The following is a 24,735-nucleotide window of genomic DNA, read 5'->3' as shown; positions in this document are numbered from 1 at the left end:
TGGTAGGGTTGAAACATAACTTGTGGTCATCTAACCATTCCTTTACTGAGAAGTACCACCTGTGTTGGCGTGCTCACAATCAGTCGCACCAAATCTAGAGAGGAAAGGAACATGACTCATGATTTGGTTTGCTCAGCGTTGTGGGGAGAGTTGTTAGAGTAACTGCAGCTGCACTCAACTCTCAGCAGCTCAGCTCTGCTGCACAACAATATGTTCTTTGTCCATGTATGAACCCATGCAAGCAATTTGACTCTATTTTTGTCATTGCTCTCGATGTTTGTCATAGAAATGGACACACACACCCCCACACCCTTGCAGAGGCCCTTGGGCCGTCACACCCACAGTTGAGGCTTAGGTTGAAAAAACAAAAGATAACTCTGAGAGCGCAGACCTCCATCAAGGACATCTTGCAATGTTAACGTAAGTGAAAAACAATGTGTGTGTCGGCCCCAGGATTCAGATCCTCTCCAAATTTGAATAGATTCATGAAAATGTGTTTTTTCAAGTTTCATTTGTCATATGTAAGTTAACACAGGGTCAACGGTACAATGAAATGTGTCTGAGAGAGACAGCATGTCAGCGCAGCTGTCAAAAATGAAATATTTTTAAGAAGAGTACTATTTAGTGCTATATACAATTTAAGTTAAAACAATAATAACAAAAACAAACAAACAGACAGTGAGGGTGTGTCTGGAGATCTGGAGGTTGAGAAGCCTGATGGCTTGGTGGTAGAAAGTGTCCTTGAGCCTGGAGGTGCGTGCAGCCAGGCTTCTGCATCGTCTGCCTGACGGTAACAAGGAGAACAGTCTGTTGGGTGGCTTTGGTCCTTTATGAAGCGGTGTGTCTTCCGGAGGCACCGCTGGTGGAAATGTCCATGTTGTAATGATGAGTGAGATGAGTACTGATTATGACTCGTCCGCCTTACTTAGAGAGAGAAACACTGCGAGAAACACATCCTGGCCGGCAGCAGCAGCTCTTCCTGCTCGGATGTGACTCAACCAGAGTGGGAAGACAGCTTCTTCTTCTGCTCAGACACTCTCTCCTTTTCGCTCTCAGACAGCAGGACAAGCTGAGGAGGAGGAGGTCAGCAGGTCCGCCTCTTTACCAACACTTCCTCCTGGACATTACGCAGCTCAGACACCGGTCAACAAGCAGGACGTAGAGGACGCTGAACCACAAGGTCAGTCAAATGTACTATTGTTTTTTTATTTAGCCTTTATTTAACTTTTAAGAGAAAATAAAACGAAAAGGGATGCAGTTTGTCAAACCTGAAGCTATTTTCAGGTTAGTTAAACAGATGAGATGCGAGCCATGTGCTCCCTGAAGGTTGTTTAAACCTCCTGCTCTTCTGGAGGATTATTTTTGTTTTAATAACAAAATATAACCTGCCGATAAATGTAAAACTGGATATAAGCCCTTTAAATCAGATTGTGTTGGTTGTGTGTGTGTGTTTCGTGTTTTACTAAACAACTGACATGCAGGTGACAGTTAAAGAGTCACCCTAAATCATGAGAAATACGTGGTCTTTTACAAAACGTGCTCATAATACAGACTGTCCGGTGTGCGCGCAACGGCTTGTTTTATAGATCAGATGTCTATCGCGAGGAGCAGGGAACTTGGAGCAGGGAGATGTTTTTTAAAGAAACTGTTTCCTTGAGCTGCACGTAGCGGGTCTACAAAGAGGAAATCGAGAGTTTTCCACATGGTGTCCAATAATATTCGGTATAGTGTCCTGTATTCATTAGTCTGTGTGGATATGTTGAGGCTGAAGGTTTGCACCGGATTCAGACAGCCTCTTTAACATAAACAAAATACAGTTCAGATGCAGATTTCAACCATCAGCAGCTCTTAGAGGATGTGGTTTATACTGTCAAGCTCCGCCGACAAAAGGTCTCTGCTGCTCACGTGAGGACTGCCTCATGACAGTATTTTGCACCAAGGTGTAATTAAGTCCAACTGTAAGCCTTCAATTCATGTTTTATTGGCAAAATTACAAAAGTACTGTGTGCATAAATTAATTTTAAAAATATCACATCTAAAAACTATTCAATAACAGCCTCTCAAAACAAATGAAGTTCATTATTCCTACCTGAATTCTGTCCAACAATATACTGAATATAGATTGAAATGTATGACATAAAATGTAAAAATATTTCCCATGATCATTTATAATGTTTAATGAATGCTTAAAATAAAAATGTATATATACATTTTAAAAAGTGGTCTGCCAGCGCCCACCATCTGTTGCTCTAAAACACACCTAGTTAACGTGATGCATAACCAGAGTATGCACTCACAACCATGTAGCCTAATTGGTTTAATTAAAAAGCACAGTCAGACAAAACTTCAGATCTAACTCATAATAAAATGTACTATTTGAATTCTGGGCATGGGGTTATATATTACAGCCCATTCATAAACTGGTGTACCCGGATGTAGATTAACACACTAAACAGAAAAGGAGGTAATGACTGTGGGCAAAACCTAAGACTGGAGGGAAATTAAAAGTTGTTTCTGGATGTTTATTAATAATAATAATAATAATAATAATAATAATAATAATAATAATAATAATAATACATTAGACTTGTATAGCGCTTTTCTAGTAACTCAAAGACACTTGACAGAGTGAGTGACACCAAAAAAAAAAAATATATATATATATATATAGTGATGATTTGAATGTGATGAGTGAGGAGGAGCTGTTTACCACAACTGTTCTCCTATTCCGCTAGTGAAACCTGGAATACTGAAAGACCACACACACCCACACACACCCTTGCAGAGGCCCTTGGGCCGTCACACCCACAGTTGAGGCTTAGGTTGAGGTTCGGTCTCTACAGTGGTATCTGCCAGTGGTATAAATGATAAGCTGTTAAATTGCACACAACATCGGCATAACTTAATTAGCTGCTACATAAGGCAAGAAAGAATCATTATGTTGTTAAGAAGTGATTTATTACAGTGGAACATGACTGACATACCGTGTATAATCGTCATAGACCAGTGAAACGACTGCGGCGGCATACCAAAAGCCAACAGTGGCAAACCACTAAGAGGCAACACATGCCTCCATAACAAGAGTGGCATCCAGCCAGACTCTGCTTGACTGTGTAGAAGAACTGTGTGTGTGTTTTAAAAAATATAGTAACCTCCCGTGTTAGTGATAGAAAATTGCTACAAGGTGACGTCTGACCAACAGATGTTCAGTTTACTGTCACATAAATTAAGTAAAGGCAGAAAATCTTCACATTCGATGAGCTAAAGCTGAGGAATCTTTGCTTGAAAATTGACTTAAACGTTTAATAAATCATCAAAATAATCAGTCCATTGACTAATCAGCTATTAATTTCAGCTCGAGAATAACGGACATGCGAGAAATGTTGTAAAGTTGTTTAAAAACTTTTTATGACTTTTTTCTGTTTCCCCCCTTGTCTCTCAGACTGAAAACGCCAGCATAGTGTATAATTTTAAGGATGACAGCCCTGCTTCTGCTCTCTGGAGCCGAAGCATTGGGGATGCCTCTGTCCCACTAAGCCGTTGTTCCTCCGCCTCCTCTCCTGACTCCGGCTGCCTGGTCTGTCGCGGTCTCAACCAGTTTGTCTACGTTGTGTGCCGTAAACTGGAAGATGGTGTTCAACTGACGATGGAGGCTGGAAGAGCCATGGTTGACATCTCAAGGAGTGGTAAGAGAAGCCCACAGATTAATGCATCCCGATGCAGTTTGAATCCTCTGAGAAAAGCTTCACTGTGTCTTTCTTTCAGGAAGTGCTGCAGCCCCCTCAGCACACATACTTCCTGCGTCCATGCAATGCACATACATAACAATATGAATAAATACATATATTTAAGTTTACCAACACAGAATTAGAATAGTCTCAAACTACAGTGGACTTGATACTTTGTATACTCATGCTACAAGTTTGTGAGCTGTGCTACAAAACTTCCAATCCCTGTAGCTCCAGTGCTGAGTGCACAAACAGTTGAGTCCTGTTGCAGTAATAGTGGTAGTTTTAGTTTTAGCAGTAGTACTAGTTGTGGTAATAAAAATGTAATAGTTAAACAGTTGTAGTATTAGCAGTAGTGCTGGTTGCAGTCGTAGTACTTTTTAAAAGTGATGGTATATAACAGTTCACCATGACGACTAACCATGAGCTCTGTTTTTTATTACAGAATGTCCCGAACTCTCCTCTGATGGTAAGTGTCATTTAAATTATTGCTTTACACACTTGTATCACATAATATCAACCTCAGGAGTCAGATGCATGAAGTCTGTGTCGATTCACGACTAAAACTGTGTGTACGCACAAAGACAGAAATATGCACATTCGGCAGATTTATAAAGACGCATGTACGCTTGGTTCTGTTTTTATAAGTCTCTCATTCAATTATTAAATGTCAGAAGTATTAAACAATCATTCTTTAGAGCTCTAAATTGCTTTGCAATTCAGGAACAATTCAATTCAACAGTGAGATGAAAAAGATGACATTCATCACTAATGTTAGAAAAGCACCTTTGACATTTTACAGAATGCTGCAGAAACAATAACACAGTCAGTGAAAAACAACAACCTAAACAAACAATGTTTTACTACAAGGTTACATCTCCCTCATATTTCATGTCTTCTTATTTCACTTGCAGAAATCTAAAAACAAAAACTGCATGCGCTGGTCTAAAGTAGCCAGTACGTGAGGTGTTCACATTCTTCTCTTGTGTGTGAAAAGGTGTATGCGTGGTATTTAGGTTATATTATATATCTGGGATTTTCGCCCTCACATTCATATATTACAGCATCATGTCGCCCTCAACTCAGAATAAAACATCTGCACGTTCCTCTTTTTGTAAGTAAAAGTTATTTTGTATGTGACTGTGCACTAAAGACAGCTGTGTAATCTCAGTTACATAGTTAAAATCAGTTTGACGCTTAAGACGAGTAGGATCAATGAATAATTATCTCTATCACTCAGGAGGTGATAGGTCACACATGGAACATAAAATCTGTCTGGTTCATTTCGTAATAATGACCGGCTTGCTGCATTTTATCCCGCTTATTACACAGCTACTTCTTTAATACATCAATAATTTGACACAAAATATTGGTTTAAATTGTATTTTATTGATTTTAAAATGATTGTATTGCTTCCGCAGTGTGAAATAACTCTGTAGCCTTCTTAAGATTGGCCTACTAGCATTAGCTTTAATTCACGTTAAACTGGGCATTTCCATTGGTGGTGAAACTAGACAAGGTGAATGGGACTTCTTCTTCTGGGAGTATTGACATTGACGTGTCTGTCCTCATCCATCTCTCTGTCTTGCTTTGCACTTGACCCGCCTGGAAACACAAATAGCCGCAGTGTAAAAATCTCTCTTATCGCGGATGTCTTCTTCAGTATTATCTTTTCTGCGCTGTTCTCTTTTTCTCTTTACTGGGGACACTTCAGCTTTTAACAATGCACCCAAAGCTTCGTTTATTCAAACTATACTCAAATTAATGTTTTCAGGTGGAGCAACTAACGTTTGTCTTTTCTTTGCCACATTTGCCACTGTTTACCGGACTTCTTTCTGTGCATTGATATGATTTCGCGTCATATTAAATCACCGTATCAGTGCGCGGCGGCCTGCTATACAGAAATACCAGACCTTGAAATGTCGACTTTCAGCTAAGCCGTTTATTTCAGCGCTGAAGTTGTCCCTTACTTATTTCTGAGCGGTAGTCTGAACGTGTTTTAACAGCATGTCAGTGACAGTGATATGTTAAATGTACTTTACATAGATTAGTTCAAGTAGCTGAAATAAAGCCACTGAATGCTGTTGAGCCAAGATTAGATTTCTAACATTTAAAATCTAGCTACTGTATTTTATGGATGTTCCGACCGGACTGTTCCTTTGACGGTGAAACGAGACACCATCCATGGAAATGCCAGATGTTCTCTGTGTGTAAAATGCAAATCCGCAAGTTTAGAATTGAGATCCACAAATGCATTTTCGATTCACAAATAAAAACGGTCACTAGAGATTTTTGTTTAATTGTAAATCAATTAAATGTATTCACCGATATACATTTCTTTTTAATTTGTGGACTTTGTGAATTTGCAGATCTGTTTTATATTGGCGAAATATTTTTGTGAGTCGACAAATCTTTTATTTGCTTCTGTGGGCGGTGTTCTTACAGATGACACATTTACACACGGACACATACGTACACACCTGTATGTCACACAAATAAAGTTGAGAAAAATCTATCTGCAAATCACCAAACACATTATTACTGGTTCAGATTGTGAGTTTACAGTCTCTATGTCTTTGATCTAGGATTTCTATTGTTTTCTATTCTTATTTAAGTCTTCAACTTCAGCTGTTCTGGAACCGAAAGGGTTAGTAAGCTCAGATGTGAGGACATAGACTGTAATGTAGTCAGAGTAATCAAATCATCCATGTTTTCTATCCATTGTAAGTTAATGAGTCCATTTATGTATCGTAAAAAAAGAAGCCTGAAATTGGACACAACTTCGTTTTCATCTGTATCACACAATTATTAGTTTGGTTGAAGATTAATCAGCAGTTGTTGCCATTTTGTTTGTGCATCTACTTACAAACCAAAAATGCCAAGCTATGTTTTATCTTTAATGTGAATCTCAGTCAGAATTCATAGATATTGCTCTTTTGGATTTAGAGCTAAGCATATGATGTGAGATCACCAGGGTGTAAACACTTTTAATTCATGAAATGGAAAGAGTAATGCTGGGATTATATATTTTAGTAAAAAATGCCAGGTCTTCTATGAGAAAGTATAGTTAGTGTGGTTATGCACGGCCATGTTTCACGTTGAACGGAATCTGTGTCCATCTGTTTGTTTTTTAGTGTTATGACCTAAGAATCAAACCATTTCCAGCCCTGCCTTCCTCATGTCTCACTGCTGCTGTCTGTGTCTGACAGGTGCTTTACAATGGCTGATTCCCGTCATCATCGTCTCCGTCATCATCGTCTCCATCATCCTCGTCATCGCTTTCGGCATTTATTGGAGAAAAAGAAGATAACCGTGCCAATAAATGTGGATTCAAGTATTTGAAAACGTTTCTTCATTTGTCTTTGACATCTTTATCTTTTCCTGGTGAAGTGATTTAATAATTAAACATCTGATCGATAACACCATCTACATCGGTGAGTCCAGTGATGGCCACAAAGCTTGTCTTCTGTACATTATATGCACAAATCTGGAGGAATTGACAGCCCTGTGCTGTAATGGAGGCCTCACCTAAAGTCTTCACTACGAAGCGAGGTCAACATATCTTTTCGTTATGTGGCTTAACTAACCGGAACGACAGCAACCAGGCTGAACGGTCGCACGATGGTGGTTAACAGCCAGACAGGGTTTCTCTATCTAGTGATGACTTGCATCTCAAGAGCGACACAGCAACAAACTCAAACATGGACACGTGGGAGCGTCGTCTTTTACAAACGAAGAGCAAACTATAATACTACAGAGGAATGCAGAATATCAGGCTAAAAGCAACACAATCGCAGCTGCCAGATGCAGGAAGAATGCGGAAGTAGGGTTATAAGATGAACAACGGCAGCGCATGTGTGCACAGCAGTGATATAAAGGCACTCACAGATAAATGATCTTCTTTTGTTTAATCTTATATCAATGCCCATCTAGGACATCCATTTAATTAATGTGTTGTATACATGGCGTATAAGACTATTTTAGTCTGATCCTCCAAGGACTTGGGAGAAAATAAAAATATAAACAATTCAAAGTGATAAGTAGGCTTTTTTCATATCTTATTAGTAAAACAAGTACAAGGCTTTAGTGCAATCAATCTCTTGTAGGATGATAACGGTATACAAAAGCACAATTAGGACACTTCAATTTGTCCTAAATGACTTGCTAATGGTGGTGGTCTGCACGTGGGACTGTTCACTGCATGAACTGCTCTCTATCTTAAAATGAATTAATTGCTTTGATAATTTTGCAGGGAGGGGGAAACCTTCCTCCCCCTGAGCCTGTGGCCTCCACGTCCAGGCCAAGAGGATCATAAGAAGTAATAAATGAATCTTCATTTAAAGTCCATGTGACATGTGCACCTTTCTTCAAGTGAGCTTTGCTTAACGTTAAAGCAACTCATATCACGCGTTTTATTTGTATCAGGTTGGAGCAGACCATTTTTATATGCGCACCTCATGCTTATATAAAGATGGACCCTGGAATTAGACATGGAAATATTATCACTTTATTATTGAATATATAAAAAAATATTAATGAGGAAAGCCTAACTGGAGGTGGAGAAATTAGAACACAAAAAGAAGCTAATTCAGTAAAATTATTTATTTCCAGGTATTTCCTTTTCATCAAGTAAACCAATGCATTTCCCTTTTTATCCTTGGGAAACAAGTCAACTAAAAGTAAACCTTTTCCCTTTTCTCAGGAATGGGGGGACAAAATATAAGAAATAAAGACTTGTGAATGAAAAGAAGAAAGGCCTGTTTGTGTTTTAACAAAAATAATTGTTGCGTTACGGCCTCTCTTGCAGCCCTGCCAGTAGGTTGGTCGAGGGTGATGGTGGTGTACAGGAGGGGCCCTCTCCTCCCTGATGTAGAGCACAACCCCTTCTGTAATAAAACGGATGCTCGGCCAGGGGCCCCTCTGAATCAGGGTCAGGATATGGCGTCATTTTGAAGGACTGGCTGGCGTAAACCCTGTGAAGTGTAACTGTGATTCTCCATGCTGCCCTTCCATCAGCACCATTGTCGCCTTCATATTTTTCTTATTGCTGAAATGCATGCTTTCTGGGATTGCCCTGTCATTAAAGATTTTTGCAGTGGGAAACATAATGCCTTACAAAATATTTTCAGATGTCATGGACCCCTGGAGAGTTGTACCTTATTGTTTGGACCCATACCTCAAGAATATATATATAAAAAAAGACATGTTTATTAAAAATATTGCTGGTACAATGGAGAAGATAACAGCATATGTTGACCATACGTTGGAAATATTTGTGTCACGCTGGTAAAACTTGTTGAATATATAATACAAATATTGGATGTATGGTAAAGAAAAGATCATAGTTTTCACTGTTTTTGCTCACAAATCTCTTAAGTATTTCAAACAAACATAAAAAGATGCATATCTGAAACTCATGTGATGGAATTGTGTTTGAAGGCGAATGTGAATAAATAAAATACATAAAAGAGCATATGGATGAGGGATGGTTCACATTAGCTTGTGAAGAGATGATTGTCAGTCACCAATATTTTGTATGTGTTTTGTACAGAACAAGGCACAACTGGTCACTTACTATAACTAATATATATGCAACTCATTTACTTTTCTTTTAATTTGTGAAGAATGGTCACATGCTTTTTCCTATTTGGATTTTTTGAATCTTGAGATTATTTCATACATATCTTAATTAAAAAAGAATAGTTTGAGTGTTATTAGTTTACATAGTGTATGTGTGTATTATAGTGACTTTGAAGGTCCAATCACCTTTTAAGGATGAATTATGCATAAATGAGGGTTCATTGTCTTTTTTCTTGACACTGTAGATGGCATCAGTTTTAGCGTAGCGTGCCTAATAAACTGAAGTGTGTGACATTGGTTTTTATCCAAACATCATAAATCTGTAGCTTTTAGTGGCCTCTCTTAGACCTTGCCAAATGGTTCTACTTCATGTGAAAGTTAATTTCTATTGTCAATAATGAAAGAATTAGAGCATCCCATTCATTTCAATGAGAATAAAACAAAACAATAATTTCACAACTACAACTCCCATGAGGCTTTGTTTGCCCATTAGTAAAATATGATGACCTATTGCGTCGTCTGAAAACGCTGTGTGGCATTTTGATTTAAATTCAAACTAAATTGTCTCTTAATTGAGGACATTAATAAAAATGTTCCATGTGTCATGTTTTTTAAAGATACTGATAAAATATTTAAATTTTTATACCGTAATGTCTAATTATGTTTTTTGTTTACATTTTTAGATTTGTTTGTTTCAAATTTAAATAGAAATGGTATACTTGACCGACTTGACTGATTTTGCATGAATGTATGGAAAATGTAAAGTTATAATAATGAAGCAACAATGAAAAAAGATCACACTTTAAATATAAATTAAATATATGTACATCAAGTATGATTCTCCAGTTCATTATTTTTTTAATAAAATGTATAGATAATTCATGTTTAAATTAAAAAACTGCTGTAGAAAGGGAGAGGTGAACATTTACACTGCAGTTTCAGCTTCAGCTTCAGAGTTCACCTGCCGGAAGTTGACTGCAGTCTGTCCTCGTCTGCAGTAAATCACCAAAGCGGAAATGATGACGGCGAGGATGAGGAGGACGAGGAGGACGAGGAGGAGGATCATCCACCATTCCCAAGCACCTGTAAGTCACAGAAGGAAAAAAAAGTGCTGTTAAGTAATAAAGTAATAAAATAAAGTAAAGGCCTTAAACTATATGAATGCTACTCACTCTGAAACATTTGAGTGACTTCTTGTTTTCATTGTTGACTGCTCTTGATTTAACAGCAGTTAAGATGTTTCCTAGCAACAGATTTACACATAACTAAAGACCACACTAGCTGAGACATTTCTTAAAGGGAATGTCTAAATGTTTTAAAGTGTTGTTGTATGAAGTACTTCTCCATAGTCAGTGTGTTACCTGCTGCAGATGGCGGTGAGGAGACGCAGGCAGGAGTACCAGCATGGAAGCTAAGCAATGTCCCGCTGAGGACGGGCAGCAGCAACACGTATGACTAAGTATCTCATACAACCCCACTTCAAAACATCCGAGCTATCCCTTTTATTTGTAATGGAACAACCTGATTTAGTAAAACACTTTTCTTGTATGAACAATAAACAACCCCCTGATTAGTGGTGAGCACTGCTTACCCGCGTGGTTTACAGGCAAGTCAGCATTTTCATTTGTGGCTGAAAGAAAGAAAAGAGTGTCAGTCAGTTATAGAGTCGACTTCCACTCAGATGTCTTTCCCGTAAATAGTGATCTTAACAACACTCACCATTACCAAGAAGGGTGGGGCACTCTGCAATAAAACATACATCATGGTTAACAGTTGATACTGAGAGGCTGCTCATCTGATCAACCTGACTGAATGCTGACACATGGAAGGGACATGACTCACATAAGGCTTCTCATACCAGAGGGGTTTTCTAACTAATTGCAGAGTATCTGCTGTTTGTGCTTGTGTGAGTATAAGATTTAAAGACAGTTTAAAGGTAAACATGGGTGGATTATTAGACAATGGGCACCTGGACACACGCATGCAAAAGGCATGACCGCCTCCCCTACATATATGAGGCCTATAGATACATAATAGGGGCAAGACACACAGACTTTATCGTGGTTTAGCCTCTTTTTGCTGTTGTTTTGTATCTCTTTGAAGTAGTTTGTGTAAGTTTATAATTTTTTTGGTCTTTTTGTAGTTCTTTTTTTCTGTTTTCTTTGCGTCTCTCTCTAGTTTTCTGTCTCTTTGTAGCTGTGTTTTGTCTTTCTGTAGTTGCTTTGTGTCTCTTTGTGGTTGTTTTCCCCTTCTCATAGTCATGAGTCTCTTCGTAGTTATTTGTATTCATTTTGTGTCTCTTCCGTCACAAAAGAGATGCTCTGGCTGCCAGACTGTACAAATTTAAGATGTTGGAGCTATCACAAACTCTGATTTAATCTCTGATTTTTGGATTTTATGAATTTGAGATTGTATTAAAGAGTAATTAAACCTGAGACATACTTCAACTCTTACCGCTCTTTATAAGATCCATTGGTTTTCCACTTCCCTCCATCACCAGTGTTACGTTCTTCTGCAGGTCGGAGCAAACGGTGTAGACAAACTGCTCGAAACACACCACACAGGAGAGTGGAGGAGGGGAGGTGTAATTGCAGAGTGGAGATGTATCATTCCCCATATACAGGTGACCTTTTTCATTGTTGTTATCGTACAGCAGAACCACGTGGTTGTTTGGGTCAGAGGACCGATGACAAATTAAAGACATCTGGGGAGAAGAGAGAAGCCTTAGAAAATCTAAATGATCAGCATTTAAATAAAATAAACAAATCAAGCTTGTCTCATGTTCAAACTTTGAATAATGAACCTGTGATTCTTCGCAAAGCCAGTTAACTTGTGTTCTTGGGTTTCACTCCATGTTTTCTCTAACTCACTGTAAAAGTTATTTATTTTACTATCAACTCGGTATAATAAGATATGTTTCTCAGTTTGAAGTGGAAATTGTTCATGAATCATGAATTCAGTTGACTAAATGTCCTGTGTAATGCAGTAATACAGTGACTCATATTATAGGCCTAGTGTATTGAGCAACATGAGTATGACATGACTGCAAGCAGTACAGGATAAAGGTAAAGCATACCACATTCATATTTTCCTCATATTAGAAACTGTCATTAAAGAAATCCCTATCATAGGTTTGCTGAAGTTTTCCCAATGGAGTCCTCTCAGGGCTTTTAAAACAACATCCGTGCATGAAGTGCTGATGGTTTCATTATGTGACAGTAAAAGAAACTGTCTTGTTAGTATTAATGGGGTTTAGTAAGGCAGAATCCAAAGTATGCGGACTTCACAGGGTTAATCTCATGCGTCATGTCACACTCAGAGCGGCTACAGGCACAAGTTGGCAGGTTGACGAAGACAAAGGACATATCTAATGATAGCAATGATGCTACGTTAAATCACCCGAGATAGTAAAATAAAGTCAATAAATATTTTAATAGAAAATAAGGTAGAAAAAGCAGAACTCACCTCTGAAAGCGATGTAAGACACTTGTGCCGAAAGCGTGCGCTGATTGCACGGGCCGTCTGAGTGTGTGTGCACCCTTTGCTTGTTATTGGCCAGTGAGACGTCTACCCGGCTTCTCAATTGTCACGCCTTTTCCCCTGTATGGGCAGACTTGGGCGGGTGGCTGGGTGACGTTGGCACCCGGGCCAGAGACTTGCAGTTTGAGAACAGATTGAAAAAAACATCCGGATGTACAAATTAAGGATGACTTTATGACTTTGAGTGTTTCCATTCTATGCTACTTTTACTTTATGGCTCAAGATAGGCGTGTCCTTTTTGTTATGCGACATTGCTGTACCCATGAATTTCTAATAATAGCAATAACAGGAATGACACAGCCCGAGCAAAGCACGCCACTGGTTCTGTTTATAATTATAATTATAATACATTGAATTTCTATAACGCTTTTCTAGAACTCAAAGTCGCTTTACAATGATAAATGTAAACCTACTCACATAAGTGTTTATTTCATGTTGCCTTTTGTGTAGCGTTAGCCCAGCTCTCTCTGGAGTGACGCCGAGATGGAAAAGTGTCTGATGATATGCCGCTATGGTTCAGCGACATGCCGATCCCTGGAGTAATAAACCTATGCCTCCGGCCTATCCTTTGAGTACTTTCTTATATTACTCAGGTGTATTTCTACCAGAAATAATAACCCGAAAGAATCACCGCCACAGCCTTCTTCACTTCATGTCCCACAAATGTACATGTAAAGACAAACGTCAAACATAATGTACGTTTACGGTTCAGAGTTTATGCATAAATACTGAGCAAATGTGCTGTGTGAAGTCTTTTGGTTTATAAATGTTTACTTCGGTTAATATTCACGGTAGAAGTTGCAAACTCGGTTCAGTAGACACAGCCGGTGTTCAAACAGACAGAATGAGAAGAATAAAGTGTTATTTTGAACATTACATCATGTAAACATTCTAGTATAAACACAAAATACAAAAATATACCTACATAACATAGTTACATAACACGTGACCTTAAACTTTGAGGTCACATATTATGCAACTTTTCAGGTATATTTTTGTAAAAATACTTTAAGGCTTAAAGTATTTTGTTGAGCTATTATCATGGGTTAAAAGCTAAAAGTAGTAATACCACATTGACGAGGAAAACTCTTGCATTCATATTTTTAATAGTGATATAATTCAAAATATACTTCAAAATGATCAAAAGTAGAAGTTGCCATGAAGCATAATAGCTCCCTTGATGTTTATAATAGCATATATACAGTAGATTAAATGAGTGTTTTTAATTATTATTATTGGTGTGATGACATGTAAAAAATATGTAGCTATCAATATATGTATATGTAGACTATAATAATGCATCATATTTTCTAAACTAATCATGTTTTATATGAAAAAACTCAAACTGCAAAATAACGTGTAATTGTCAGATAAATGTTGCAGAGTCAAAGTATAAAGAGCAAAACATTGAAATGCGTACATAATCAAGTACCTTTTTTACTAATATTTAGATCAGCTTCTGGTTTTTGATAATAAATGAAAATATCTGATTTAAACAAACAATTTTACAGCTTCAAAAAAGACAAAAAAATTACTTCTATTGCTCGTCAGTGTTAAAATAATTTATCAATTCATTTGACACTGATAACAAACTTCGGTCCTGTGCTTTTGAATTTTAGAGGTGAACAGAGGAACATCATCACAGTTGTGACTTGCTGAAGACATTAAAAAGCATCTGTGTGCTTGATATAAGATGAACATAAACATTTAAAGGTGAAATGTATAGAATTTCAATTGTTACATCAGTGAATCTTTGAATATTGATTTTTGAATTCAACGCTCATTTACTGTCAAATAAATACAATTGAGCCATTCAAAATAATTTTATTCACCAGAAAAGATTTGCATAAAGCCATACCAATAAACTGCAAGCAACATCATTTCATAGCCATTAACTCTGATTTGTTCTAAAAACAATAAAGAATCATACACAAACAATTTACATGATCAAAGGAAAGAAAGGGGTCAAAGTTCATATTTTCATTCATTCTTAAAAATATAAGCAAAAAAACCTGACCAGTAGTTTCCTGTCTTTAAAGCTGCATTAATCAATTTGTTTATATGATGAATAGATCAACAAAAGTGTCAGCTAAATTAACTGCAATGTAATGTAATAGATCTAATGAAACTGCATTTTAAAAGGAGTCACAGAAAGAGGAGGATAAGCTAGAACAATGAGCCAACAAAAACACAATAAATCAAATCATATAAAATGACATGAAAGAAGAAATAAAAAGAGCAGAATAAAGAGCTTTGGATCTATCAGGGATCTCGTGTAAAAACATGAAGCTGATTTCTGGTCATACCAGAGTCCAGAGTCCAGAGATCAAACGTAACAACTGACCTGCGCACAAACTTCATGTTCGTGCAGTCAGTCTACAACCGTTCTGTACAATACAGAAACTCGATCAGGTAATATATATATACACATTTATATATATTTATATTTATTTATTATAAGCTAATAAACAAATCTCCCAACTTCCACAGTGGAAGATCAGTAGCACTGTCGATCAATAGGAGCTCTGACAGTCCACATCTTGTGGCGTTACGTCAGATAACCTGATTGAAAGTTCTCTTCCTTTTTTAAATTTCCATTCCCTTATTTGTCAACCATGGATCATTTTATGGTCTATGGATTTTTTGGTGACATTTGGGATTTAGGATACGAAGCCTGTTTGGATTGTTGCAGTCGCTGGAGCTGAAAGCCCTGATACACCAAGCCAACCAGTGGTTATAGGGGACTGTTCAGGTTGGACGTTTATGGCTGACCACCGCGGTCGAGTCTAGGGTTGGGGTTGAGGTTGGGGTTCTGGGGGCCTGACTTACTAAGTACCTCTGTGATCGATCCATTTTAAGCTGTTGTAATTAACCTGGATTGATGTTAACCTTTGTTGCGATATATACAGTATATGTATACACATATACAATAATGATTTCAGCAGTGCAGCAGCTTGGAAATGACAATAAATCATTATTTTGTGCTTGTTAAGTTGTCGGACAACAGAAACAGAAAAATATGTAAATGAGGATAACTAAATCATGAATTGGAAGAAGAGATTTAACCGTTTTCCGATTGTTCAGATGCTTCATTATATACAGAAGTCTCTACTAAAACGACCTGGACTTTTCGACTTTTCAGGTGACGGCAAAGATGCCAAGTGTTGATCTGTCGTCTTTTAACGGCATCAATTCTTTGAAGTCAGCTTGGTGTGTCAGGGCACTAAATCTTGAGTTCAGCTAAGGAGCTAAACTACAGCCAGACCAGCTCCTTTACAACCAGACTACATCTGGCAACCAGTTATGGCTGGAAGAATCAAGTCTGGAAACGGGATTCTGCAACATCACAACCTATTTGTAGCCTCTGATTTATTCAGAAGTTGTCTTTCCTGGATAGTTTGGGAGAAATCTGGTGGTTTCCACATTCTTCCAGCGTAAACACTGGAAGCAAAGACTGACAGTGTATTTTAATAACCATTTGACATGCACATGGTCCCAGAGGAGATGTGGATTGAAAATGTAACACACTAAAATGACAGCAGTCTGATACTCGGGAAAGTGTGACTTTCTTGAACAACTCCTTAAACATTAAAAACGGTTGACTAACGTCACAATGCGTTCTCAAGTTTTACTTAAGATGCTGCTGGGAGAGAAGTGCTGAGGGGCAGAAACTGCTGCTCCATATGTGACGTGATTTGCAATCAGCTGTGAGACGATCGAAGTATAAATAAACTTTCATTCATCTTTTAATTACCACAAACATCACTGTAATCTTGGTATCTTTTTTGAAAACAAGCTTAGAGTTGGTCCCGCTTTTTTCAAAGCCTTTAAAAGCAAAGCAGTCCGGTAAACCTAGCTTAGCATAGACTGGAAACGGGGAAACCGATAGTCCTGCTCTGTCCAGAGGACGGATTATTTTGGACCCTCCGAAATGTTTGTCCTGGTCCATCCACAGACCAGGTTAAACACTGAAGCTCATTTCAAATGGAAATCCATAGAAAAATGGATTGAAAAGAAAATCTGGCTCCAAAAGCACCATTTTAAAAACAGAAACTAATTTTCTTTCTTTAAAAAACAATGCATATACGACACACACACACACACACACACACACACACACACACACACACACACACACACACACACACACACACACACACACACACACACACACACTTTACTAGTCAGGAGTCGGTTTACATCTAGTTTAGACTTCCGCCATCTCCTGTCCCTCGATGTTAATCTGTCCAATTGCAGGAGTGTATGAAACTCTGTTGTCCAGAGATTCTTTTCTCTTCCTTTTGTAGAACAGAACCCCGAGGACTACGACTACGACTCCGACTACGACTCCGACTACGACTACGACTACAAGAGAATATCCGATGCCATCATGAACATGGTTCTGCCTGGGCACACTCAACGTAGAGTTCACTGAAAGGAGACAAGAGGAAACAGGTTGTAACATGTTATTATTTATGTCTGTCGATCCACCACTTTGGTCCTGACGTTTCCTCTAGCACTATCCTCAGGTCAACATTTTAATGTGTCCAATACTTGTTTATGACCAAATATCTGCAGAATAATCTCGCATCAGCCCCAGCTGTACTTTGTGTTCATTATGAGACAGTCCCACCACCTCTCCTACATAGGCGCAAGACACGCAGACTTTATGGTTGTTTAGCCTTTTTTTGTTGTTGTTTTACCGAGTGGTAAAGTAAATATATTACTTATGAATTTACACGATTAGTCATTTTCTGCCTCTCTTATTTGCAGCATTTATGAGAATGTGCACAGAGCCAGAGGAAGAAAGCCAGGGTTAACAAAGGCCGTTGATAACCACTGTAATGTTGCTACCTGTTATCTCTGAATAGGGCTTCAGGTTTTATCGAGACAGCTAAGGCAAAGAAAGCTTGGCTCTGTCGAACTAGCTTCGTGGTCCAGCCCTCAGGTGGGAAAGTCCTCAAAGTGATGAAACTTCCCCGGCCTTTCCCTGAAGGCATCTGCAGGGTGGAGTTTAAAAATAGCACCATTTTTCTCTCCACTCGCTTCCAATGTGTTAATGTTGCAGCTGTTAAAGGTGGAACTAAATTAAATTTCTTTATATACTGCTGGGATTAGTAAAGTCTTATTTTACAATAATACATCAGAATTTATTTGTTTATTATATTTTGCGTTTTTAAAAATAACTGAAGTTATCAGATACATTTAGTGGAGTAAAGGGTTAAACATTTACCTCTGAATTGTACTGGAGGAGAAGTATAAAAGTAGCATAAGTAGTCGTAAAGGTTTCTCTTTTAGTTCGGTAAATTGAAACAATTTTTTATTTTAACGTTTTGTAACGTTTGCAGATCAATACAAACCACAGAAGGGGATTTCATTAGCTGCCTTCCTCATAATTCCAAGAAACAAACCAGGGTGGCTGTTTGTTCTCAGCTCCTGCTCTTCTAGCATTTTTCACTATATAGGCTACATGTGATTTACTTTTACTCCATTTTGTGTATCTGCTTTTATCAGCTCGTTATTAAAGCTGTACGATGAGGCAAATAGTTCAGTAGTGTTTTTTCTCTACTAGAGTTTTCTACTTTCTTAATGTCGAGTAGACAGAGCTGTTATAGACGTTTCCAAATTAAATCTTTTCGCACGAGACGTCCTGTAGTTGAGCTGTGGTTCTGTCACAAAAATAAACTGCAGCCAGCGGATAATAAAGTGGTTTCAACACACTTAAAGCGATGATCTGAAAAACCACAAAGTGCTGTGAATGTGTTGAGGAAACAAGTGGTGACTTACCCGGGGTTGAGAGAGGGTCCATGAGGTGGCTGCAGTTGACTAAAAACAGAAGAAATGTGGAGAAGAAAACAGTAAATGTGTTGATGAAGAGAGTAAAAAGTCAGATGATAAGATAGATATACATTGTTTTGTTAACTTATTCTTTGAATTGGCGTCGTTTGTACTGTCGTTTTTCTTTAATTCACAAGTACTCTTGTCATCTGAAACATGATTACATCACTACATATGGCTTTATTATAGAGGTCTTAAATCTTAAACAATGCATTATATTTTATAAACTTATCATATGTTTCTTTTTGTATGTAAACCACCTACACTACATTTTGGAATAAGCTGTTATATTGATGTTTGCCATCTTCCCTTCAATAGTGACTTTTTTAAACAGAGATAAAAACACCAAATGTATTATTTAAATTTGAAATTGGTTTTGGCTCCAAAAGAAGAAATAAAATGATTCAAACTTCGATTTAGTCGATGTCCCTCAGTGTAGCATGACAGGAGAATGCTGTTGGAACTTGGATTTTAAATTTGTTTTCCAGTTCAGAAAAATGAAAGTGATCCTAAAATGACTGACTTTTCAACGGTAGTGTATCTCTGTCATTTAAATGTAGTGTTGTTTCAGTAACATTTAGCTCTGATGAAAGTTCAGTGACACAAAATGAATGTGTTTGAAGGTTTTTCAGTGTTTCCAACTTTCTTTGAACCTCCCACACCACGAGTAGCACAAGTACAAGCACAGTACAGTTCACATATTAATAATATGGTTTTGCACTCACTTTTGCAGTGGGCTTCCTCAAAGCCCTAAAGAAAAGAACAGATAAGAAAAATTAGATTTAAACTAGTATATATATCCGACTAATCTTAAAAAATGGGAACAAACATAATGCTAGAATATGCAGATGACAAAAAAACACTATTGTGGTTTACTCGTCGGTAACTTAAACATTTCATTGATAAGATGATTAAGCGGTTGTTGAATATTTGTGGTCAGTGCTGGTGGCTGCTTTGTTTTATATGATAGTAAACTGAAAGTCTTTGGGGTTTTGACTGTTGGTCGGTTGGTGTTGTTCAGACATTCATGTTCCCATCGGGGGCGAATTGCAATAACTTTGGTGATCCTCTGTGTTTCCTTGGGTCAACATTTTAATGTGTCCAATACTTTGTGTATATGACCAAATATCTGCAGAACTAATTAAATTCTGTACTTTGTGTTTAATAAATACATAGATATAAATATAAATAATACAATTAATGTTTAATATTGTGTTGCTGAGAGAGATATTTCCCATATAAGCTCTGTAGTTTAGTATACAAGCTGCCTGCCTGATTGAAGGTTGGTTATTATAGTTTTTTTTTTATTAAATGTTGTATGTATTTTCTCATGCACTATAAAATGCAGTAACCGATAATATATTTTTTAAGTTATGGGAGAGAAAGTCTAGTTGACAAATCACAGAGAGGGGATTTCATCAGCTGCTGTAAGAAAAACTGCCTCCTCGATGATAATTTCAGGAAACAAACAGTAGACAAACCAGGGTGTGGCCTGTTTTATTCTCAGCTACTGCTCTTCTGACATTCCCCACTTTGTGGGTGAACCACTAAACTGAACGTCTCCAGAAAGATACAGGAAACTTCATTTAGAACCACATTTTATTTAATCTGAATGTAGCTACATGTGATTTACTGACCAAAGCTATTTTGTGCATCTGCTTTTATCAGCTCGTTATTAAAGCTGTACGATGAGGCAAATAGTTCAGTAGTTTTCTTTTCTGCTGGAGTTTTCTACTTTCTGAATGTCGAGTAGACAGAGCTGTTATAGACGTTTCCAAATTAAATCTTTTCACACGAAACGTCCTGTAGTTGAGCTGTGATTCGGTTATAAAAATAAACTGCGGCCAGCGGATAATAAAGTGGTTTCAGCACACTTAAAGTGATGATCCGAAAAACCACAAAGTGCTGTAAATGTGTTGAGGAAACAAGTGGTGACTTACCAGGGCTTTGGAGTGGGTCCGTGGGGTGGCTGAAGTCGACTAAAAACAGAAGAAATGTGGAGAAGAAAACAGTAAATGTGTTGATGAAGAGAGTAAAAAGTCAGATGACTTATTCTTTAAATTGGTGTTGTTTCTACTCAGTTAATGCCCCCCTTGAAAATTCACATAAATCCGTTGGTTGACCTGTGGTTCTGTCACGTAGTGCTACAATATGCAGTAACCGGTCACTATAGTTTTGAAGTTATGGGTGAGAAAGTCCAAGAGGTACATGTGAAATTTAGGTTTTGCATTAGGTTACTGCACATGTAAAAATGTCCTAAGACCAAATAGTATGCAAGACAAACACTTCCAGTGGTGGAGGAAGTATTCAGATCCTTTACCAAAGTATGAATACCACTGTGAAAATACTCCAATACAAGTGAAAGTCCTGCATTCAAAACCTTACTTAAGTAAAAGTGTGTAAGTATGTATTGTGTTCCATGTTAGCATTTTACGATTATATACGATGTTTTTGGATTAATATAACTGTTGAATAGATGCATAGGTTTTATTTTCCTGCTGTAGATGTTTAAGGTTGTACTAATTTTAACTCCTTTATATACTGTTGGGTAGTTTAATCTACAGAAATGCATCATACTCAATTAAAAAGTCAACTTTTCATGAGCTTAGAAAAACAATCAGCTTTGTGACGATGTATTATGCTTTTTAAAAGGTTTACTTAGTCTAATAAGTAGGAGAATTCTCAAAACATAAAGAAACACTTCATTCTTCAGATCATCACAAACATTTAAAATCAACACATCTGGAGATACAAGGTTTTCTCTGGACAGGAAGGGGATGAAACACTGTGATCTGAACAGTAACTAAAAGCTGTCAGACACATGTAGTGGAGTAAAAAATGGAGTACCCTTAAATATGTACTGTAAGTAAATGTACTTAGACAGGTTAGACAGATATCTGGGATGTCCCTTGCCGTATTGCCACATTGTTCTGTTGTTAACTTATTCTGGTTAGACAGATATCTGGGAAGATATCTGGGAAGTCCCTTGCCGTATTGCCACATTGCCCTACAAACAAATCCCAGGCTGTGATTTGTTAGGTTGTGTGTCTGATGTTGGTCCTTACCGTACAGTCCTGTGTGTAGTGCAGGTAGTCCTTGCATTCATTCAGCGTGATTGACTGGTTGGTCAGGAACTGGACTGGTTTATTAAATTTAGAGTCCCGGGCAATGATTTCCTGGAAAATGAACACAGACAGGTGGGTTCATTAAGATGTCAGATTTACCCATAAAGCACTTCTGTCAAGTGAAGTAAGGAGATATGTTTTATTCTTTCTTACACAAACAGCACATATCAGGTAGGGTTTTTCCAGAAATCGTAATCATCACATGCCATCATCACATTCCATAAAGAAGAAGACAATAAGTGGAGTTGTAGGGAGTTTCCGGTGCCGTTCATTAGCAGAGACGGTGGCTCAAGAACAGGTGAGGGAAAAGAGTAAACCTTATCAAACAGGGTTTGAAATTAGCTCCAGCCACCATCATGGTAAAATACGCAAGTGGCTGCTAGATTTGCTTCACTCAGCAGCCACAGTGGCAGGTGGATTCAAAACAGTTCACTTCTAACCCTGTTATTAACCTACTATAAGACTACATCAAACCATTCCAGACACTCCACAATTATCAGCAACACCCTGACAAACAACAAGTCTAAGTTAGACTATGTTGTGGACAGTGTAGAGTGTATGGGACTAACCTCGCGGTCCTCCCAGCATGTGCTACAGTTGGATGAACTGGGAGCACGGGAGAGTTGGTAGAGATATAACCCATTCGGTTGTTGAGTGACGTCGCAGGTTAGAGCTGATGGAGAATTTGCTGCAGGTGCAGACATCACATTCACTGCAAATGAATTTTTTTTAAAGAACACAGTCAGTAACAAACTAAACTCAGAAACAGGTTATTTAATCACATGCAGGAATATCATGGCCATTGTTATTGCTGTGATACATTATTATTGTATTGCAGCTGCAGTACATATGTTTAGCATGCTAACATACTAATCAGAGACGCAAGAGAACTACATTTTCAACCCATCCACATACAACAACCCAGTGGGGCATTTAGTTTCTCAGGGGCCAATGATGCTACAATAGACATTTGCAGTCAACATATAAATGTCAATTTACACTTCTATGAGTAATAATAATAGTTGTATTTGTGATTTTATTTTAAGAATTGAAGAAAGTGGAAAAATTCTGAATATCAAGAAAGAGGGAATCTGCAGCAATAGAGGAAATGACATGAAATGAAGTGATTCAGAGAGTAAAAGTGTATTTGTATGGTTCATTAAACTCTTTAATATGTGCTCACAACCTGCTTATCACAGCACATATTAAAAATATTAAAGTTTGAGTTTTATGATCAAATATACAGACTGATTGTTAAACGGATCTCTGCACATACAGTATGAATGAACAGTATATATAAAACAGAGCTAAGTGCAGCGGAAAAGTGTTTAGCTGGTAGATAAGCTTTGGTTTATCAAAGATAAACTCCGCCTGTGGTTTAGATAAGAGATCAGTTCATCACAGAGCCACTTCACACTTGAAACACAGTGATGGCAATGAAAAGCTTCTCTCTCCAACAATGCTCATTAAACATGAAACATTTGAGGTAAGCAGTGGTACAGTGATTGCAAAGTGAATATATACACACATAAATGTAAAACAGGTAGTACAAGTAAGAGTAATATATAAGTAATAATAGTAAAAGTATATAAAAAGGTAAAGTGACATCGTGACGAGCTCAAGAATCTAAGCAGGACTTGTTTGCTTACATTGTGCTTCAATAAAAAGTATTCAAGAGACCCCACTGACACTGCCCCCCCCCCCCCCCCCACGTTACATTAACGTAATGCTCGGCCGACTGTCCTTGTACTGTATATTGTACATTGTCGTTACTGTCTATATTTTCTGATCATGTATGTGTTCACATCTGATTAAAGTATGACTCAAGACAAATCTGTGTTCAAACTACAATAACTAACATTATAACAATAACTTTCTCTTATAGAACACAAACATTTTGCTGAACTTGTATTCTAACATGACAGAAAGACACAGATGCAGTGAATAAATAAAAAAAAAATGAAAAAAAAAGTCAAGTCACTGTCATTTTTACTTCCCCATCTGGACCTGGCAGGTGGAAAGCCCCCAAAACAGCGCCCATATTTAGCCATTTCCAGTAATCTCTGATACACTGATACAACTTCCATAAACATAGTACTACCGGTACATCATGTTACTAAACTAGAATATATATAATAATGTTGAATGAATTGTGTAAATGAGTAATACATATTTCAAACAAATCATAAAGCATATTATGCTAATGTGTAGCTGCATGTTTAGAAGGGTTATGCACACCCCCCAGCACCGATCATCAGACTCAATAGTTTTTTTTAGTTACTTATTATTGTTTTACTCGATATATTTTCTGTAATATTACAGAATATTACTTTTTTTCAGCTTTATATATTTGCGCGACATAGAACATTCCTGTAGGTTCAATAAACAGCAAACTCTTAAATCATATAAATTCACAACAGAGTTTGGTTTGACCTCTTTAGTTCTGTCATCAGAATGCATAACATCACAATAAACTTACCAAATAGCAGATAGAAAATTATCAAACGCACTGGATCAACTATCGAGTTCATGTTTGCAGCGCGGTTCTTATGGTGTGTTGCCGTGGTCGTTACCATTGTAATAAGTTGTTTCCGCCTCGGTCGGTCACCTCGGTCGCCTTTAATACTTTTCGTATGACGTAGGACCGGGAGGCTGTCTACACCGGGTGACGTAAGGAAAGTAGGTAGGCTACTCACAGTCCACAAAAGACCACACTGTGAAAAACCGTGCACGGATTTTTGTAGTTCGCTACAATATGTTGGATTCATGTTAATATGTATTTAAAGACATTTCAATTTGTGAAAATAAATAAATAACCCTGTTGAAAACCTCTGGAGTAGACAATTCAGAGGGCAATACTGTATTTATTGCATGGACCCTATAGGCACAAGTGTAGAGTTACAGCACCACCAAGAGGACCAAAG

General features: G+C 37.7%; 1 protein-coding gene and 1 long non-coding RNA gene across 2 annotated transcripts; one reads left to right on the top strand and one right to left on the bottom strand.

Moving 5' to 3' along the window:
* Positions 1–401: 401 nt before the first annotated feature.
* LOC115007277 (uncharacterized) lies at positions 402–7,073 on the top strand. Its single transcript, XR_003832166.1, has 5 exons — positions 402–420; positions 1,057–1,180; positions 3,443–3,686; positions 4,174–4,197; positions 6,938–7,073. It is a non-coding gene; the product is annotated as an uncharacterized LOC115007277 (long non-coding RNA).
* Positions 7,074–15,105: 8,032 nt separating this feature from the next.
* Positions 15,106–24,434, bottom strand: LOC115006607 (uncharacterized). The gene is made up of 7 exons (XM_029428898.1): positions 24,291–24,434; positions 22,381–22,523; positions 21,752–21,862; positions 20,627–20,665; positions 19,412–19,436; positions 18,636–18,674; positions 15,106–17,279 (listed from the first exon to the last, which is right to left on the bottom strand). The coding sequence occupies exons 1-7, from the start codon at positions 24,385–24,387 to the stop codon at positions 17,056–17,058; spliced, it is 678 nt and encodes a 225-aa protein (XP_029284758.1). The 5' UTR covers positions 24,388–24,434; the 3' UTR covers positions 15,106–17,055.
* Positions 24,435–24,735: the final 301 nt, after the last annotated feature.

The sequence above is a fragment of the Cottoperca gobio genome, chromosome 4 (genome assembly GCF_900634415.1).
Source record: "Cottoperca gobio chromosome 4, fCotGob3.1, whole genome shotgun sequence".
Lineage (NCBI taxonomy): Eukaryota > Metazoa > Chordata > Actinopteri > Perciformes > Bovichtidae > Cottoperca > Cottoperca gobio.
This window is presented reverse-complemented; position numbering and strand designations above follow the sequence as displayed.

What these genes read in the sequence shown, in the direction of transcription:
- LOC115006607 (XM_029428898.1), bottom strand. Translation starts at nt 24,387, where the DNA reads ATGGTAACGACCACGGCAACACACCATAAGAACCGCGCTGCAAACATG. An exon ending in CATGCTGGGAGGACCGCGAG is followed by an intron (nt 21,863 to 22,380) that starts GTTAGTCCCATA and finishes TTCATTTTCCAG; the next exon opens with GAAATCATTGCCCGGGACTC. An exon ending in GGACCCACTCCAAAGCCCTG is followed by an intron (nt 19,437 to 20,626) that starts GTAAGTCACCAC and finishes TCTTTTCTTTAG; the next exon opens with GGCTTTGAGGAAGCCCACTG.